Source organism: Crinia signifera, chromosome 3, assembly GCF_055691185.1.
Source record: "Crinia signifera chromosome 3, ASM5569118v1, whole genome shotgun sequence".
Classification (NCBI taxonomy): Eukaryota; Metazoa; Chordata; class Amphibia; order Anura; family Myobatrachidae; genus Crinia; species Crinia signifera.
In genome coordinates this window covers 160,423,857-160,444,825 of record NC_139219.1, presented here as the reverse complement: position 1 = coordinate 160,444,825, position 20,969 = coordinate 160,423,857, and the positions used below count along the sequence as shown (strand labels likewise).

The following is a 20,969-nucleotide window of genomic DNA, read 5'->3' as shown; positions in this document are numbered from 1 at the left end:
ATTTGCCACGCCCGCTTGCACAAGGTAGCTGCACATGCGGATAAAGGTTTATGCACATGCGCAGTCACTAAATATCACTCTCCTGTGCGAACGTGCAGGGGAGCGAAGCAACCAGAATGACCTCCCGTGTGCACACATTTAGACAATTTAAGTTTTTATATATTAATTAATCATAACTAAACTGTCATTTATGTATATTTATATTTATAACTATATCAGTCAATCTTTTATTTATTGGGGCCTGCTGTTTATGTAACATTCATCTATACAGTATATAGAACTTCTATTTTCTTTGTTTCTTACCCAAAAACACAGCTGACTATATAGCAGCGGGTATCCACCAGTGGGTATGAATTTAATTTCTGTTTTGAATTTGTATTACTTTATGGTTTACTATTAATGTAAGTACATTCAATATATGCCTCATTTGCTATAGTTAATGTTAACCATCATTTTATTCTGTTATTTCACAGGGAAATGCTGGTGTCTATAGCGCTGGGTCAGGTGTTGTCTCTGCTTATATGTGGAATAAGGCTCACCAGTAAATATCTATCAGAGGATTTCCATGCCAACACACCGCTCTTTCAGAGTTTTCTCAACTACATCCTTCTATTCCTGGTTTACACTACTACTCTGGCTGTAAGACAAGGTACGCTTGATTATCTATAAGGGCATTTTGTTTCTCGTGTGATTAGTGTTCTTATGACTGTTTGTGCTAAATATAATTGTACAGCATTAACCTGAACTGAATCTAAAGGACAAAATACTGATGGTTTTCTCTGGAGAAAAGTGGTGCCAGGTGTTGATTTTATTTATCATAATTAACCATAATTATAATGACTCAACTCCAATATGTTGGAAGACTATCTCAAGAGAATTTCCTATAAATCTCCAAAGAATCAATATGGCACAGTGACATGGCCTTCTAGAAGCTGCCGTTTACTGATGAGGGAACGGTAACATATTGTACTAAAACCACTCTACACTGAAATACGCTCATTGGGTGTAACATCTAGGGTAAGTGATTAGTAATTCTAGTATTGCATCCAGATTTCAATACCCATCTATCCCCCATCTACCCTAAGTATTGGGATATTAAGTATGTCTCATATACTTGTCTGATGGTAATTACAGAACAAGGAATATAGAACTTAACATTAGTGACTTATTATCCACTGACTTATGTCCATACCTATTGGGCAGTAACCAGGGCTGTGCGAGAAGTGCTATTGTAAAGGGCTGTCCCATGGTACCTGTATTTTGCTTACAGGGTGCAGCAGCCTAAGGAACCACTAGAGAGCCACCCAGCACATCCTTAGGATCTGCCAGAAACTCAGATCCCTGATTCCATTGGCAACTCTTCCCCATTCTTACCTACTTAAAAAAATCCTCTCTGGGAATACTAACCAGTACTGGGCTGTGCCATCATTAGGCTCCACCCCATCACTGCAAAATGCTGCAATTCACAGGTCCGTGGTAAAGGGGTGGGATTACATGATACGTGAATCTTTCCACCCAGTCCCCTGAACTCTGACTTGAGATTTTAGCAATTGTCTCTCCATTCTGCCCCCTTCACTAGGAAGTGGGCATAATACGAGATCAACTCTTACAGGGGTGTGGGGTATTGCCCGAAATATCGTGAAACTCCCGCAACTTCTGGAAGAGTAGACAAGTATGCCCTTCCCACACCTATTTATCTAGCAAGTGTTCCCATTATTGATAAACACATTTGTTGCACAGGGATGATTACCTGAAAAATGAGAATGTAAAAAATATGTAAATTTGAGTTAACCAAGTAATTGCAGATCCTTTAACGTGATCTCTTCATCCTGACATAGATTGTCCTACTCCCAAAATTCCTATTTAATTTACTTTTGCAGTCATCTGTGCTGAATTAATTCATGTTAAAACACACCCTGCTCTTCAGTAAGTTATTGTTACAGGACAGGCGGCTACAGAGGAACAATACGTTTATAGTTCAGGGACAAAACAAATTATACTGGACACATGGGGACTTGTTAGCGGGTGTATATTGTAATACTATTGACAAAAATAGGAACTGTGGTATTGCCGTTGTAATGTGCTATTGTGTAACATCATTCCTTGTAGAATCATCGTGGCCATGAGCTCCTGTCAGAAGATCTTTTCCCAAATACATCAATGCACAAACCCTATCATTTGCAGTGTGTTAGCCGCGTAGCGTAAGGTCTAAATTGTAATATGCCAAAAATCCTCTTTGCACCTATTGTAATCTGATGTGATAAAATAATTAGGTTAAAACAAACATTGAAAAAACTGCTTATGCTCAGTAGATGTTGTGGTGGACATAAGAGCCAGCACTGAGTGCCGTAGGTGCTTAGGCAACCCCAATATATGTGCTGCCACGGCCTCTAATCATGTCTGTGCATGCCAGTTGGCGCTTATGGTGGGGGAATTTTGTCTGTTTGCCTGGGAGATAGAGAATGGTCTTGTGCACGTTAGTACTGCAGCTTTCTGTATTTTGCAGACATAAGCTCTAGAAGAAACATTGCTATTCTATAGTGTAAAATCCAAATTTGATACAAAAATGGTTATGAGCTATATATTTATATTTATATATTTAGATTGATAAATGTTAAGGTAGCCTACATTCTAGTCTCTGATGCTCCAAACTAAACAATGACATTGGCTGTAACTTTTACCTACCAGTCAATTACATAGAATTTAATACCATTGAAGAAATAATAGCCTTTTTTGAAAATTTTGTTTGAGACAGTCCTGGTTGCAGAAATACAGGGGGAAAAAAGGAATAACACGTTTAGTACTTGGAGATTGCAGCCCTCTGTCTACATTTAACCAAGTCGAGCACGTATATATACTTACATTTTTAGAAGGCACCCCAATGCTGTACATAGGTATAATGAAATGGGGCACTCGCTGCAACTGAGGTAAGAAAAGTGTTCTTTCATCACATACATATACAGAATGCGTTGACGTTTTCGGTCCATACTACACCATTTCAAGACAAAAGTAGCAGCATCTCACACCAATAAATTACCAGTAGCATGATGGGAGATCTGAACATTAAATATTATAAATAGATTTAATATCACTATAATTTCCTAATGGCATATCTTAGATATTATGGCTTTAAAGCCCTAACTTTTTTTGAACTACGGGCTGGAAAATGCACAGTTTGGTTATAGAGGGGTAGATGTATGAAGCAGTGATGTAATGTATGAAGCAGTGATGACGGAGAAGTGATAAAGTGCCTGGAACTTTATCACCGGCCAATCAGCTCCTGACTGTTAAGTTACAGGCTGGGTTTAAAAAGGTACAGCAAGGAGCTGATTAGCCAGTGATCAAGTACCAGGCACTTTATCACTTCTCCCTTATCACTGCTTCATACATCTACCCCAGAGTTCTTCATAAACAAGCAAAAATGAACAGTTGTAGGAACTATTTGTCTCTGTCTTGATAACATTAATCATGTGGGGATGTCATTAATTATGGAAGATAAAGCAATTACTCATGCTAATAAACATTGTATGATTTAACATAAAGATGTGAAATATATTTATTAATGGTGGTGCCTTGTGCTAGTTACTAGGGAATCATTTTGCCATTTTAAGAGTAAATAGACAGCCAGGGCATGATCTGCAGTCTCTATTGGGTGTCTTCATGACATTAAAGACCTGATCACTATTTGTTCTTCTGAGAAATTTCATTAGTAAATAATGTGATGTGCTTTTCACGATCCTATGCATCTCACTTGTATAGTTGTCGTTCCAATGACCAATCATGCATTTCCACATTATGTTCAGCACATTGCAGATTAAGCTGGAATAATGTGATGCAGCAATTGAGAAGTTTGATAATCAAACTTCATAAAATGCGAGAATGAAATGCCAGCACCATGGTAATGTGAGGCCAGGCATCTGTTCCAAGCAATACCCGTTGATAGAACACTGTTCCTCAATTAACTCAGTGTGAGCTTTTCACAGCCAGGGGAATGTGCCCCTGTTTGATGCAGGCAGATAGGCTTCACTTCCACTCCAGAACACAAAAGCAAAATGAATTGTACAATAATGTGCTCACAATTCCTTCCTGACCTGCTGAAAACAAACTATTTATTTGGCTATTTTGTGCTTTTGTATGTATTGGAGGTTACTCACAAAATAGTAAAGCTTTTTTAAGTGAGTTTAAAGTGGAACTATTGTCTGTACCTTGGGCAAAAAGTAAAGCAAAACAAAACAAGTAACTTTGGGGGAGATTCTCTAAGCTAAAAATGCGGCAAAAACCCCGTTATCGGTGTTTTTACCGCATTTTGGGATGCTGTAAGCATCCCCTGCCGGGTTACCGCGGTGGGGGGCATCGCCAGAAAAATCTGGCAATGCCCCATAGAAGCCAATAGGCTTCTACCGCATCCCACCGCTGCCCTGCAACGACCCCCCCGCCGCCCCGCACGGAACCCCGCCGCCCCGCATCGCCCCCTCATCTGTGTCTGGGCAGCACCTGTGTCTGGGAGGAGGAGAGCCCGGCACAGCAGCAGCGCCGGGTGTGGGAGCCGCCGGGACCTGCTGGGACCCGGCGACTCTCACCGCAAAGGACAGCTCTTAACTCAAGAGCTGTCCTTTGCTATAATTATCGCATATGTTAGAACATATGCGATAATTATAATTGCGATGGGCGGCGAAGGGGGGCGGAGCGTTTTAGAGAATCTCCCCCTTTGTGTCTGGATCAAAACATGTTGCAATGCAAGATGTGTAAATACATTTGTATTTTTCTGTGCAGTGTAATTACTGTCTGCTTTTGCATGTATCCCTCAAATGTTAAGAGGTGTTCACACTGAGATTTTGCCAGGAGGTTTTGACTAGATACTTAGAAGGTTAGTCAAAATCTCCCTATTTTTTTTCTGCTTGGTCAATATTGTCCAGCATAGATTGCTTAGCGTAGATTGATGGTGCAGGCAAGGCAAATTTGACTAGATCATAGACTATCATTACTTAGACAAAATCGCTTAGTCAAAATCTCCAGTGCATCTAGCCAAAATCTCCAGTGCATCTAGCCAAAATCTCCAGTGCATCTAGCCAAAATCTCTTGTGCATCTAGTCAAAATTGCTTAGTCAAAATTGGCCATTAGACAATATCTCACTGTGTGTATGGGGCTTTACTTACAAATCAAAATCAGGCCCCTAGTAGAACATAATAGAAAAAAAAACATATTAATAGGGATGCCACCAAGGTGGTATAGGTGGCGCTGCTGCACTTGCCCAGCAGTCCTTAAAGCCTCCTGCAGGCTAAGGCTTCGCCTATAGCAGCCACTTTTCCCCAGCGGATTAGGTTCACCAGGTACTGGGGTGGAAAAGGCTGCTACAGGAGGCTGGGCAAGGCAAAGGCAGGACTGGAGTCAGACTGGGACACAAAAGGAAGGACCAGACAATAGACAAATACTAACTTTAGCACACTAATGTGTGCGCCTAGCACAAGACCACTGCGGCAGATGGTATACACTAGCACCACAGCACTGGAGATGGAATTACCAAGCACTGGGTACTGAACCACAGTGGCGTTAGAGGTGCAGTTCCATGCAGTGTCTAAATACAATATAGTACAGACAGACAAGGGACAGGACCGGATTGCGGAGCAGAGTCCGCTCAGGCGGGCAGATACAGACAGGCAGGGCCAGTATAAGAAAGAGATCACTTCAGACTGACTTTTTACTTGTGAAGCCCGGAGAACTCATTTAATGGTCGGCGACCATCGAATGGTTTCACCTGTTACTGGCTGCATGTGAGGGGATGTGTTCTGGTACACATCCCCTCGCATGCTGCCGAAGGGGTTCGAGGGCGGTGCGCAGGTGTTCAGCCGGGTGGTGCTGAGCAGCGAGCTACCGGTGCTTAGGGAGCTGTGTTGAATTAGGCCCATTGTGTAAATGGGACTCTGGGGGTAGGTCAGGCCTGAAAAACTATTGGTCCTCTGCATACAATGATTATAACGGTGCCCACACTCCTCAGCCCCCATGCCCCTGCCGGCAGCTACAACAATGGACATGCACCTGGAGAGTCAGCCTTACCTGGCCAGGCCAGCAGCAGCCCTGTCTCACAGCCCCATGTGGTGGACAGAGAGGAGCTGTCTGAGAGCCGAGGAGATATGAGCTACAGGGCCCCCTGCATGTAGCTCTTAGCATTACATACACTGCTGCCTCCTTAAGTTCCCCTCAGCTCCACTCTACATAAGAAAACAACCATCAGTTGGCTGGAATGATCATCAGGCAATTGGGTCCGTTCAGAGAATGGGGCCAGGGGATACGTACCCCTAGAGCCCCCTTAATCCAGCTCTGGTTGTCCATCATGTGAGGGACACCATTTTTTTTTTGAGGGGGGGGGGTCTCCTCACTCTCTGATAAATTATAGCCCTTGGCTGACTAGTTTATGGCTGGTCAACATTATGACAGGGGGACCCCATACTGGGCATCTCCCTGCCATAGCGTAATCACCAGCTGATCAGCCCATTGCTGGGTGTTGTAAAATAGGAGAACCCTATGCAGTTTTTTTCTCTCAGTTTACCATGATGTGGGGTCCAGGGGTAGTGCTACTTACTGTAGTTTCTCCTAGCCTGGTGGGTCACACAGGAATCTGAGCCACCAGCCCAGCTTTTAACAGTGGCTGTTTTATTTTCTAATGTCATCATTTTAATGGGTTGGGATCATTGGGTCTACAGCATGTTGGTCGACACCGTTAGGTCGACATGGGGAAAGGTCAACATGGGGAACATGAGGAGAGGTCGACATGGGGAAAGGTCAACATGGGGAACATGAGGAGAGGTCGACATGGGGAAAGGTTGACATGGGTCTGTGTCGACATGGGGTTAGGTCAACAGGAAAATAGGTCGACACAAGCATTAGGTCGACAGTCAAAAGGTCAACATTGTTTTTTTTACTGTTTTTTTACCCGAATGTCGACATAGTCGACATGGACACAGTTTCCAGTGCACCGCATCCCCTCGCATCGCCCGCAATGCTTTGGGCACGGTGCCTTGCTGAGCTCGGCACACTATTTTATTCTCCTACCACACCCTAGTGGATGGTAGGGCATGAAATACAGCCTGTCGGCACATGTCGGCTCAAAAAACAGTGAAAAACCCCATGTCGACCTTTTGACTGTCGACCTAATGCTTGCGTCGACCTAATGACACGTCGACCTAAACCCATGTCGACTTAGACCCATGTTGACCTTGACCCATGTCGACCTATCCCCATATCGACCTAAGGATTGTCAACCAACTTGCTGTAGACCGTATACCATTTTACCTATGAACATATTAACTGTCATCATTTTCACTGTGAACATTTACTTTTTTATCTTGACATTTTAACTATGTCTACATTTTAACTGTTTACCTTATGACCCTGTCGACCTTATGTCTATGTGCAGGGGCAGATCCAGAAAAAATTACAGGGGGGGGGTGGGCACCATAATTGGGAGAGAATATTTGTGGGGTGTGATCCCACATGTCCACTCTGAATACATGGGGTTAAAAGAAATAGGGTGCGAGATGCGGCAATCATTTACAAGACAAACCAACCTGGTGCTTTGTAAATGATTGTTGATTTAAAAATACAGCCATTCTCTATCAATATCCGACACCTCCTCCTTCTCGCACCCTATTTCATTACAACACTGGGCAGTATCCAATGCTTCCGACCGGGGATAGCCCCTTAGACACACTGCGCCAGGATTACACACACACCTTAATGTCCATTACACATTGTCATACACTGTAATGCCAATTACATGTTGTCACACACTGCAGTACTGATTACACATTATGCTGCAAACTGTAGTGCCCATTACACATTATGCCGCACAGAATAATGCTCATTACATATTGTTGCGCACCATAATACCCATTACCGTACACTGTATGTAATGCTCATTATACATTGCCGCACACTGTAATGCCCATTACACATTATGACACACACCATAATGCCCATTACACATTATGCCCCCAGTAATGTTCCTTAAACATAATTCACCCAGTAGTGCCCCTTAAACAAGGCCCACATTAGTGCCCCTTACAGAATTCCCATATTAGTGCCATATAAGAGAGGAGGATAGAGCTCAATGGTGTGTGCTCAGCTCCTATGCTGCTGAGCAGCTCATACCAATCACCAACAGACATTTGAAATATGGTGCAGGATAGTGAGCCAATCACTAACTGCCAACCATTAACTGCAGCTGCCATCCATGAACTCTAATAGGCTGGTGGGCAGGTGCCATATTTCAAATGTCTGTCAGTGCTGGTTTGAGCCCGGCCTCAGCAGCCACGGAGCTGAGCACACACCACACAGGGCCATGGTGGCAGGTGGAGAGTGGCCATGTCCTGCTCCCCCCAGGACCCAGCATCTAGACTGCAGCCTGAGCCTATTTGTGTATCAGTCCCTGGCCCTCTCCCTGTAGTATTATTATTAACAGCCCCCTCGCCTCTAATTAACATTCATACACCCCCCCTCACATGACCTCCTTTATTTTTGTTACATTGGTACCCTTCTGCTAGACAGTGGCCCTCACAGTCTGCACCGCTACCTTCAATGCCGCTGTTCTTGTTGCCTGCCGGCAGCCTGGGTCGGAGGTTATGCCTTTGCTAGCAGTGCTGCCGGAGGAAGGTACAGCAGGGAGAGAGAGGAAATCTCAGGTCGGGGACAGGACTGGCACATGTATGGATTCGGAATGAGGAGGGGAAGGATGGGGGGGGGGGGGGGGAGAGACACAGTCCAGAGTGCATTTTCAACATTTTGACCATGTCAACAATTTTGCAGAGAAATGGCCTGATTTATAATTGGACAAATATCCATATATTTGCCTTCAATACAGTATGTGCTTTGCCCCACTGCACACATGGTGATAAAAAGCTTGTACTCATGTAGTACCCACCCCTGAAGTTGGTGGATATGTGCGTGATCAGCACACTAACAGCTAATGTTGCACACTATCTTGTGATCCATCCTATTTATAATTTCATGCATCACTAGATACACAATGTAGATGATGTATCTGTGTCTGGTCCCAAGGGTGGGTGTAAAGTTATATTTAGATTGAACCAGCTATTCAGGTTTTGTCAGCGGTGGCAGACACTGGAACCAGATCTGGGAGGACAGTCTGGAGCCAGGAAGCGGTGGAGATGAGTATCATGCTAGAAGTCTTGTAACTGGATTCTGGATCGCTATGGAGAGGCACAGACATACACACAGTAGTAGAGAGCAAAGCACTGGTGACTAGAGAGAGACAGCATGTTTCCTTTATACCCCTGGCAGTCTGGGGATTGCTGTTAAGCTCTGCTGGAACTTTCTCACTTTTCCTATTGGTATGGCAAGTAAGACATGGTTGGCAGCTGCTTCATGACACCATGGCCCTTATTCTGATCGGTGCGGATTTCTCCGCATGCGGTCGTACCGCCGATGTTTTTGGACTGAGAATGTGCAGAGGTCACTCTGCGCATGTGCAAGCGGTTTCGCCGCACGTATTCTTTATACGCTGCACAGGGGGCGTAGAGGGGCGTGTAGGGCTACTTAGCCTCATTACCCTATGCATACGCCCCGCGTTTCATGGGCGTTCCCATGCAAACGCGGGGCGTATGCATGGTAATGAAGCCGTGACGCTTGTGTAGGGGGCGGGCATCTGACATCGCCGGATGTCAGCTGCCCGCCCCCATACATGATTTCAAAGGGACAAGTGTCCGTGTGGTCTAGGGTGGCGGGAGCTGGTGGAGCGTGCGGCCCTGCATTCGATGTTCGGCGACCATCGAATGCAGGGGCTGCTCCCAAGATGGAGGAGGCGTATCCCCGTCCACTTTCATGCGGACCGCCACATATCCGCGTACGGACGGAGGTGGCGATCCGTATGGAAGGCGGGGATTCGCCTGCACAGTCCTGGCCGCATATTCTGATCGGGCCGCACCGATCAGAATAAGGGCCCATGTAACTGATCCCCTAATAGAGTAACATTGTATCATTTGAGCGCACTGTCTGAAACTCGACATTAAGGAAGGGGCAAGGCCCTCAGACAGTGGAGCTTAAATGTGGGCCAGTCCGACTTTTCTGAAAAAACTTACCTCCATGAGCGAATTGTTCCTTTTTCACCAATTGCTCCAGTGAATAAGGCCCTTTATGAACATTGTACTTAACCTAAACAAATAGTAAGATTCCCAATAAACCTGTAAATTACTACACTTTGAGTTGATCATTCATTTTAAATAGGAACCTATTGCTGGAGTAAGCCTTTCATGGTATTGCTTCTTCAGGCTGTCACATCCAAAGGCATTTGGCATTTCTTCAGATTGCAGATACAGGAATACCAAACACATTTTATACACCTAATCAAAACAAGAAACAGGACTGATATGTTTCATTGAATTTCTCTGGTGCCATCTTACTTAAAAGTATTATTAGAAAAAGTGCTGAAAATTACCCATTTTACAGAAGAGGTTTATGTTGCTAGAAATTGCAATATAAACCTAACTTTTGTTCACTAGCCTTAAGGCACATGGCCTCCTAAGGCAAGTAGATCAATTTTTGAATGATGCTGCTTTTAGGAAAATCCCCAAATACCTTGGTCTTAGTTCTGTTTCAGAACTCCACTCTTGATCATCTTTCTTTCACAACATATATAGTCTTTAGGCTACTTTAAAGGATAATTCCTTTCAAAACTAAAGATGTTGGTTGGTTGAGATTATTCATGATATGTTCGTTTGCAAAATTGTATTCATTTGCTCCTTTCTTTTGAATGGATCTGATGGGACCCTTGGGGTGAAATTTAAAAGGATGAGAGATTCAGAATGTGTAACAGTCCAGCTATAAAATCAATCTTTCTTGGGTGAGCTGTCTTTCAAAACTGTGAAAGAGTTTATACAAACACACACTATTAATTAAAAAAATCTGCATGAACAGAATAAAGCATCTCTAGCTCTGCACACCTATGCTCCCAATTTACTTGCTCAAATAAGATACCTAGGAAGATATATGACCACTGCTTAAATATCCATATTCAAAGCTCAGACATCCTGATATGGGATCCTATATTTATCTATTGTTTTGGGCAGGGGGCTATTGCAAACAAAATATATATTATTTAAATGTTTCTGTATCTCTTTCAGCCCCTCCCTGCCCAAGTTACTCTGTCAAAGATCAAAAGCCTCCAATAGCCCTTCTTAAAAAATTGATGGAACAAAAAACTTAATTGATTACTTTTCAATATATTTAATAATCAGTGATTTCCCAGAAATCTATTGCTTAAATTGGGTACACACTTTGCAGATCACTAAGCAAATCAGATACATGTTCTGATCCTCAACTGATTATCCAGTGAGTGTGTATCCAATACATGCTAAGCTATTGGTTGCATTGTGTGTGCTTTCTTCAATGGGAACGTGAAGTCAGGCATCATCATTTTTAAGCTGTACAAGATGTGACCATCCGTTCTGACAAATACAGGAGTGTTTGAAAGATTTAATATCATCTTCATTTGCTTTCGAAACATTTTATGCTGTAATCACCTCTATATGCATACGTAATGCCAAATAGTGTAATTAAACTGACCTGCCTGCTCCTCCTCCACAGAACTCCTGGGATCTTAAACCTCTACATTTAGCAAATATAGCCCAAGCTTTACTCCTGGACTCACACCTAGCCATGCTATTGGGTTTGGGAATGAATACAATTTGTAGCAGGCCTCAAAACCATTAATCAATGTGCAGAATCCCCTCTTCTATTCCAAATATCACCTTCTGACTTCAAATGAAACAACTTTCTCTAACTTACCTTGCTGCAAGCCCTGCAGGAACATACTCCCTTTGAATATATATGTTTTAAATCCTTCACTTGTACAGGACTGTCTTAGATAGCTCATTTGCCTCCCTAAAAAAGGCATGAAAAAGAATAGAAAAGATGGCCCCTACCCAGTTTAAGACAGTTGTGAGTAGATGAAAATGCAGTTCAATACAATTTTAACCTTGATTAGGAAACTAGCATATTGAATAATTTATTATACCTGGTGTAAATCGCATAATTCTGGAGTGAGATTTATAATATGCTTTCTCTAAGTTTGAGGCACAATCCTCTGGATCTTCCTCTTATCTTCAGGAATGGAGCAACAACTTGATAAAAAAAAAAACATTCTGGCAGCAGCAAAATGTTTGATTACGAGAAACTGTAAGAAACCTGATATTTTAACATCTTTATCATTCAAATTGTAGATTGGCACATTGCATGCATGCAAAAGATCACTCACCACCAGTATATATTATGTACAGCAAAATCAATTCTTCTTAGTCTATCTGTAAGATTCAAGTGGTGAGACTGAGTAGTAATACACTAAACAACCATTGGCGCTCACCCAGAGGTAATGCAGTCTGAACACACCAGCAGCACCTCTGGCAAACCAGAGGCACTGAAGGCCAGAAGCAAATTGCAGCACCTCTGGCAGACCAGAGGTACTGCAGGTCAGATTGATACCAATGGCAGTCCTGACATAAGTGTTTCCAGGGCAGATGGTCACTGCTCCTGATGGTGGAACAGCTACCCAGGTGATAGGCTGGTGGTGTGAGCTATGGTAGGGACCACTGGAACATACTGAGGAGTTTGTACTATGCTGAGAGATCTGTATGCTGCAATGCTGTAACCATCCTTGCCTTTGCTGTTTACCTGGTACGCTGTTTACCTGCAACAAAATAAAGACCAAGACATTATCTTATCCAGTGTATGTAATTCCTTGTCACCATAGTGTAATAAATAATATCACATTTATTGAGAAGTATAAAAACAAGTTAAGCTTACCAAAGTTAATACTTTAAAAGCACAAAAGCATTGAGGAGGAACCTTAGATCAGGAGAAAAGCTGTAGGATATACCAAGAGGATATGCGTATATTATATCAAGAGGATATGATACCATTACCAGCATTAAGCTGGAGCTAGATTGTGTCACTGTAGTTAGTACAGACCATTTCTCTACTTATTTTATCACTTCACCAGATATCTCCCTTAAAAGTCACCTCTTCAAGCAAGATTATCAAACTCCAAAACCACCTACATAACCTTCACAAACTTTCCTATCCAATTACATCCCCACTGTACAGTCCACATATATCCTCACAGATTTTCTTTCTTCACTTTCTCATCCTCCTGACCCCAGGGTAACATTGCTGGATTACCATATCATACAGCTTTACCAAGAACCTTTGCAGTCTGGTGGACCACGAGTACCAATGCATATTTCCCTATAGAGTGTTATCTTGCCAGCAGTGCCTTTCATACTTCTATAACTGCCGATTACCAGACAGTTTTGTTTTGTCACTGGCGTTTCCTATTTGCTGTGCTATAAAATAAACTGTTAATAAAGAATAAATAAACATTCTGATTTAATTAGACATTTCAGTTTTCTGTAATGCTTTTTGCTTGAACCAATATTCCAAAGTTTATGTAATGAGGTCACTAGCTCTTTCTGCCCTAATGTATGTGGCCCCCAAGACCTCATGATCTCCATTGTATGTGTAACCCATGAGTAGAAATAAGTCCTCATTATAACTGTCAACCATTGTTTTTGCTATTGTTGTTTTTATGTCTGGTTTGAACAACAGTTTTGACTAATTTAGCTAACATATTCTGCTGCACACTGCATTTGACGGGCAACAGAAACAGAATTAATTATCACCTGGTCTCCAGATGATTCACATAATTCTTCAGTTTTCTGTTATGAAACAAAACCACTTTCCATTTCTATTTCTATTTCTATTTGACCGCCACCATCAGAAACAAGCACAACAAATATCAGCACCAGATTACTGTGTAGCATTATTTACATATTTTCCTCTCTGGAATAAAATTCAACAGAAACTGGACTGGTTGCTTATCAGAATGTCATTATTTTAATATCTATTTATATGTACATCCTTCCCTATATCAACATGTTGTTGAATGCACTAGAAAGACAGTAACAGTATACATTTTTTCTTCATTAAAAGTATTTTATTGGCCATTAATCGAAACATAACATGATGTTCAGCTCCAGTAGTAGAAGCCATAAAAGTACAGATGTGGAAATGACTGTGGTCCAAATCTAAAAACCTGTGATTTGGATGCATGGTGCAAATCTGGTTCAAAAGTATTATAGTCCTGTAGGAGGAAAAAAAAACATTGTATGGGAGTCAAAGTCTTATATTAGCCATACACTAGGCCAACTTTCATCCAACCATCCAACTAGTTGGTTGGACTGAAAATCTGGAACTGTATGGGAGCAAACGACAATCAGCAATTTGCTCACAAACCCAGGAAAATAGACAAAAAACAGTACTTATTTCCTAGCACGGCGCCCATTGCATAAGATTGTATGCCTTAATTAATGCATACAATCTATACAATTGAACAGATTTTTAATTGTATGTACAATATCGCATCTTATGGATCTCATCTTATGGATCTCATGGATCTTATGCATCCATAAGATGCATAAGATCCATGAGATCCATAAGATAAAAGATCCATCAACACCAACCCGAAACGTGGCTAGGGGCGGCGGCACGCGTCCTCCGACTTTTTCATACCATCACTATCCACCTCGCGAGCTTGCAACGCTTCGGGTTGGTGTTGATGGATCTTTTATCTTATGGCTTCTTATGGATGCATAAGATCCATGATATCCATAGGATGAGATCCATAAGATGCGATATTGTACATATAATTAAAAATCTTTTCAATTGTATAGATTGTATATTTCGTCGATCTCGTCCATGCACAAACACATAAGATGCATGCAATGCTTGCGATATCGTCCCGACACATACAATCTAGATCGTGGGCGCCGTGCTAGGAAATAAGTACCCAAAAAACATTCAGTCAATTGTTTAAATCAAACAGATTCAATTACAGTACAGTAATTTGTCTGAAGGACATTTTATATCCAATTCCAGACTTTGGGAGCTTATTACTGATTTACAAATTACATTTGCTCCGATTCATTACCAGATTTTTATTCCTTCTAACCAACTAGTTGGTTGGTTGGATGAAAGTTGGTCGAGTGTATGGCCAGCATTAATGAGCAGAGATGGAGTTGAGGGAGTGCAATACATTAGGACTCAGAATCTTGTAATAATCACCCCTAAGGCTATTACAGTAGGTCCACAAGATTTTTTTTAATTGGGCAAAAAGAAAATAACCCTAGAGCAGGCATATCCATACTATGGCCCTCCAGCTGTTGTGCCTTGCCATTGTTTTAGTGGCAAGACATGATGGGACTTGTAGTTTCACAACAGCTGGAGTGCCATAGTTTGGACATGCCTGCCCTAGAGACTGCATTCTTGGAGATATCCTCATTGAGGAATTCCCACTATGACGATGACAGCCAAGAGTCAGTGTAAAAAGGATTAACTGGGGTCACTGTATAGAGAAATTTGTAATACAATAAGTTTGTTTGAAAAACTTCAACCACACTATTAGAATAAAGCAGTCAGAGTAAAAGATGGGACGACCAAATGTAATGTAATTTGGGGATTTGTTTGGATGGGGATACATAATGGTGACCGGCGGGGGGATGCTGGTGTTCAAAATACCAACTCTACCAGCGTTGGGAATTTCGACAGAATAGTTAGAATACAATGATTTATATCCTGATTGTACTATATGAAACATTTTGTTTATAAATTATTGAAATAATTTTATTTTAATATCTAAAATTTTAGTACTTTTTAATTGTATTACACTTTGTTTAGCATTTAATAAATCAGTTCTAATCAATGGGCATTTTGAAACAGAATATAGAATGTTCTAGGGATGTTCTAGATATCCTAGCTCCTAAGAGCTTATACGGGGGTATTCAATCCCGGGTCCTAACTGTCAGTATTTCCTGACAGTCAGGACCCTGGCCCATTTTCAGCCCGATTGCCAATTTATTATCAGCTGGGATTCAATGTCCCACCTGCTGATTATCGAAAAAAGCGGCATGTCTGCGAAAACGGCCCAGAAAGATTGAGATCCGGCTGCGATCTGGACAATCCACGTCCGTTTTTGGCAAAATGGCCCAGACTGCTTTTAAAGTCAGGTCCCTTCTGACGAGCTGCCTCGTCAATGCTGTCAGGAATGACAGGAATGAATAGGCACCAGCCGCTATTTCCCCTGATGGAAATAGCGGCGGGGATTGAATAGCCCTTAGTCTGTTTCTGAGTATTGTTTTCGAGATTTCCTTCTAAATTTCATTTTTAGTAAAAGTTAACAAATAATTAAAATGCCTAAAGTTTTATTTTACTGTGTCTCTTTGTAGAATAGAACAAATCTTGTGTATGATATAAGAATTCCTCACTTAATGTATTTTGAAGACACACTCTGCTAGCAATGTCTTTGAAATACACATCTAAACTCCTGACACCCATGGCTATCTATGCATTCCTCACACGTATTGTCTGAGCTTATGATGGTGATTTCAAAGGTTCTTGCAAGATGATAACTGTGTTGCCTGAGGAAGAAAATTCCCATTTCAGAAATAATTGTGTTTAAGATATAATTAGTGTTCAATTCAGAAGTGTACAGTTTACTTTGTCAACTGTGTCACGCATTAAAAGTGAACTATAGTTAATCAATTAATCATATTGACTGATGCAATAACTTTACTTATGTTTTACTTTAAACTTCAGTAGCAGAACGTGTACACTTTAGAATGTTACAGACCTTTAGAGACAAGGGGCGAAATGTAATAGGGTGCGATTTTTTAGACATGTGCGATTTTTGGTCAAAAACGGCCGAAATCGCACATTTTCCGAAAATCGCACATTTAATAGGTTGAAAATCGCGGTAAAAAATCACACTTTTTACCGCGAAATCGCACTTTTAGAAGTGCGATTTTTAGTCACATTTCAATTCGCATCCAGATGTTTTCCCATTATAAAGTATACAACTCGCAAATGTAATAGGGTGCGATTTTTGGTCAATGTTACCAAAAATCGCAAAAAAAATAGACCAGGTTCTGACAGGCGAATTTGACAGAACCATGCACAGATCATTGAGATCTGTGCATGGTTCTGTTAATAAAAATGTGTAAAAGTGTTTTTATAAAAAAAAAAACGGCGTGGGGTCCCCCCTCCTAAGCATAACCAGCCCCGGGCTCATTAAGCCGGACCTGGTTCCGAAAATACGGGGGAACAAAAAGCATAGGGGTCCCCCGTATTTCTGAAACCAGCCCCGGACTCTTGGACCGGTCCTGGTTCCAAAAATACGGGGGACAAAAAATCTGGGGGTCCCCCGTATTTTGAAACCAGCACCGGGCTCCAACAGCCCGCGGTGTCATGCCACAGCCGGGGGACACTTTTTATACAAGGTCCCCCGGCCAAAACATGAGCACCGTGGCTGGTCAGCCTTGGACGGGGTACCTGGAGGAGTGGGGACCCCCCCAATAAAGGGGTCCCCCCCCCCCCAGGCTTCACCCGTCCAGGGCTGAAGCCCGGGGCTGTCACCGGCGTCCGTGGCCAGTGGACGCCGGCCTGATAGGGTTAAATCCATCATACATATCATTACATTGCTTTTTACCGGCGAACTACAAGTGCCAGCAGACCTCCCCCGCATGCTGGGACTTGGAGAACCACAAGTCCCAGCATGCAGGGCATTAATGGGCCCGCTGGGACTTGTAGTCCACCTGTAAAAAGAATGTTTATAAAAAACACACACACAGAGAAGTACAAGTTTATTACACACACACACCTCAATTTTACACCAGCATACTTACCATTCCTGGATCCAGCGCTGGTCTGGCTGCTTTACAGCCGCCTCCCCCCGCACTGACAGGCAGCGGGGAGAATCGGCTTTCTCCGTTGCCTGTCACCGGCTTTCTCCGTAGCTTCTGTAGCTCTGTCCCAGTGCTACAGAGGCTGAGAGCGTGATTGGCTGAGCTACAGTATGCGTCTCCATGGAGACGCATAGCTCAGCCAATCAGGACTGAGCTATGCGTCTCCATGGAGACGCATACTGTAGCTCAGCCAATCACGCTCTCAGCCTCTGTAGCACTGGGACAGAGCTACAGAAGCTACGGAGAAAGCCGGTGACAGGCAACGGAGAAAGCCGATTCTCCCCGCTGCCTGTCAGTGCGGGGGGAGGCGGCTGTAAAGCAGCCAGACCAGCGCTGGATCCAGGAATGGTAAGTATGCTGGTGTAAAATTGAGGTGTGTGTGTGTAATAAACTTGTACTTCTCTGTGTGTGTGTTTTTTATAAACATTCTTTTTACAGGTGGACTACAAGTCCCAGCGGGCCCATTAATGCCCTGCATGCTGGGACTTGTGGTTCTCCAAGTCCCAGCATGCGGGGGAGGTCTGCTGGCACTTGTAGTTCGCCGGTAAAAAGCAATGTAATGATATGTATGATGGATTTAACCCTATCAGGCCGGCGTCCACTGGCCACGGACGCCGGTGACAGCCCCGGGCTTCAGCCCTGGACGGGTGAAGCCTGGGGGGGGGGGACCCCTTTATTGGGGGGGTCCCCACTCCTCCAGGTACCCCGTCCAAGGCTGACCAGCCACGGTGCTCATGTTTTGGCCGGGGGACCTTGTATAAAAAGTGTCCCCCGGCTGTGGCATGACACCGCGGGCTGTTGGAGCCCGGTGCTGGTTTCAAAATACGGGGGACCCCCAGATTTTTTGTCCCCCGTATTTTTGGAACCAGGACCGGTCCAAGAGTCCGGGGCTGGTTTCAGAAATACGGGGGACCCCTATGCTTTTTGTTCCCCCGTATTTTTGGAACCAGGTCCGGCTCAATGAGCCCGGGGCTGGTTATGCTTAGGAGGGGGGACCCCACGCCGTTTTTTTTTTAACTTTTTTTTTTTTTTGCACAAAAGCGCATTTATAAAAATGCGCACATTTTCATGACTGAAAATGCGCACATTTTCATGACTGAAAATGCGCACATTTTCATGACTAAAAATCGCGGCAAATCGCGGCAAATCGCATTTTTTTGCCGCTAATTCGCATCTCATTACATATGCGAATTCGCGGCAAAAAACGCGATTTTTAAAGGTGCGATTTGGTGCGATTTTTTTTTAGTCTAAAAAATCGCACCCTATTACATTTCGCCCAAGTAGTTCTTATGGCAGATAACCTTATATTTGGAAGTGAAAATGAAATAGATAAGCTTATATTTACATTTTGCCATATTGTTTTTTCATTGAAGATATGTAACATTTGCTTCTCTAGATATGTAACATTACCCTACTCTAGCACCACCCCTGTTTATAATTGCAGTCACCACTGCCGGACGAATCCTGGGCTGCAGGGGGTTAATACCCCCTTTCTGGGTTGCCTAAACACAGCAGCCGGAGGGGGAGGAGAATCAGAGAAGCCAGGACCAGGCTGGATTTGCAGCCGCCGCACAAGAAAAAAGAGAAGGAGGAGTTAATGGCAGGAAGAGGACAGCATTGGGCATGAAGGAGAGAGGCGAGCAGGGCAGGAAGCAAGTGTAGAGCAGAGGGATCAGTGGTGTGGAAGGAACAGAGGCTGCAACAGAAGAAACGGGGCCTGTGGCAGCGTGTGTGACCCCCGACCCGACAGAGCCATGGGGCAGAGATGGATGGCACGCCTTGCAAACTTTCGCTATACCGTGATCTAGCACAGTGCTATGTCAAATGCCAAACTTGGGCGCCCTATCCCACCTTCCCATGGAGGACATAGAGGAAGAAGAGCGAGATTCGTCTGAAGAAATCGAGACTCCCGTGTTCAAAGCCCCAAAAAGCAAAGACCCGTTGTCACTTCCGATCCTGTTGTTGTCACTACCAATGCCTCACCTGATCCGAATCCTCAGGATCAGTAAGGGTTCAACTGTGAACTGATGCAGAAACTGAATCTAGTGATCCAAAGCCATAGAGACCTTCTCTGCTGAAAAGGGCGGCTGACCAAGACACAAAGAGCCCAAATGGACCCAGAGCTGGTCAAGCTTTTGAGACAACGTTACCATCTAGACCTTTGACAAGGAATTGTTGTCCATACCAGTGTTGATCCTGGCACCCACCAACCCATACACCAGATTTTGGTACCAAGAGTGCAAGCCAACTTCCTACTCACTGCTTATCACAACCAGTTTGTCCACTTCGGCACCCAGAATATGGAGGCAACATTTAGGAAGTGGTACTTTTGGATAGGTATGTGGGCTGATGTGTAAAAATGGTGTTGTGACTGTGTGAGCTGCAACTTGAAACGTCCAGCTGAATCCTCCCTGTAAGATCCTCTCCACCCGATTCCAAGTAGCCGTCCAGCCAAATTGGTAGTACTAGACCACGTCAAGCTGGAGCCAAGCTTTAATGGCCTCCAGTATTCTCTGACCATCATGGACCATTACAGTAATTTCCTAGTGGTGGTCCCAGCTCGTGATTTCACTGCAAAGACCACAGCCGAGCACCTCATGAAGCACTTTGTCTGGCACTACAGGTATAGTGATCGGATCCTGACAGACCAGGGCCCAGCATTTGAATCCCAGCTCTTATATGAATTGTGTTGCATGAATGGGGGTAGCAAGCTGAGAACCACAGGGGAGTGGTCTCTGCAAAAGGGCCAACAAAACAGTAATAGGAATGCTTTGAAGCCTTTCCACAGAAACATGGGCCCAGTGGCCCACCTTCCCCTGAACTGGCCTATCTATACAATAAATAGCAGTGTTTGACTGGCTTCAAGCCCTTCTACTTGATGTTCGGAAAGCAAGGCAAACTCCCCAAGGACCTGACCTCAGAAGTCAGTGAACCCAGTGCCCCACAAACTGAAAGTCCCATATGATGGCTTGCATACTTACCAGCTCAAGAGAAAAGACAGCCAAATCAGCACTGTGCCCTGCGACCTGAAGTTGTGCACCTCAGAAGAGCGAGAACCTGTACCGCAAGAGGAGAGGAGTCCTGTGGCACAGGGATGGGAACTCCCAGGCAGTATACCACTTGATGACCCCATCAAGTTAGTGATGTTTATGGGAAGTGCCATT

At 43.5% G+C, this 20,969-nt stretch overlaps 2 protein-coding genes across 2 annotated transcripts in view; one reads left to right on the top strand and one right to left on the bottom strand.

Annotated features, from left to right (window-relative positions):
- SLC35F1 (solute carrier family 35 member F1) overlaps window positions 1–20,969 on the top strand; it is a 298,410-nt gene that overhangs the window by 160,720 nt on the left and 116,721 nt on the right. Inside the window, exon 2 of the mRNA XM_083176820.1 lies at window positions 474–649. Coding sequence (XP_083032946.1) covers window positions 474–649 — 176 coding nt within the window. The remainder of the gene's footprint in view (window positions 1–473; window positions 650–20,969) is intronic.
- LOC146063912 (uncharacterized) overlaps window positions 12,324–20,969 on the bottom strand; it is a 152,667-nt gene continuing 144,021 nt past the window's right edge. The window contains exon 6 of the transcript XR_014471709.1: window positions 12,324–12,698. The gene's annotated coding sequence lies outside the window, so the exon portion shown is untranslated. The remainder of the gene's footprint in view (window positions 12,699–20,969) is intronic.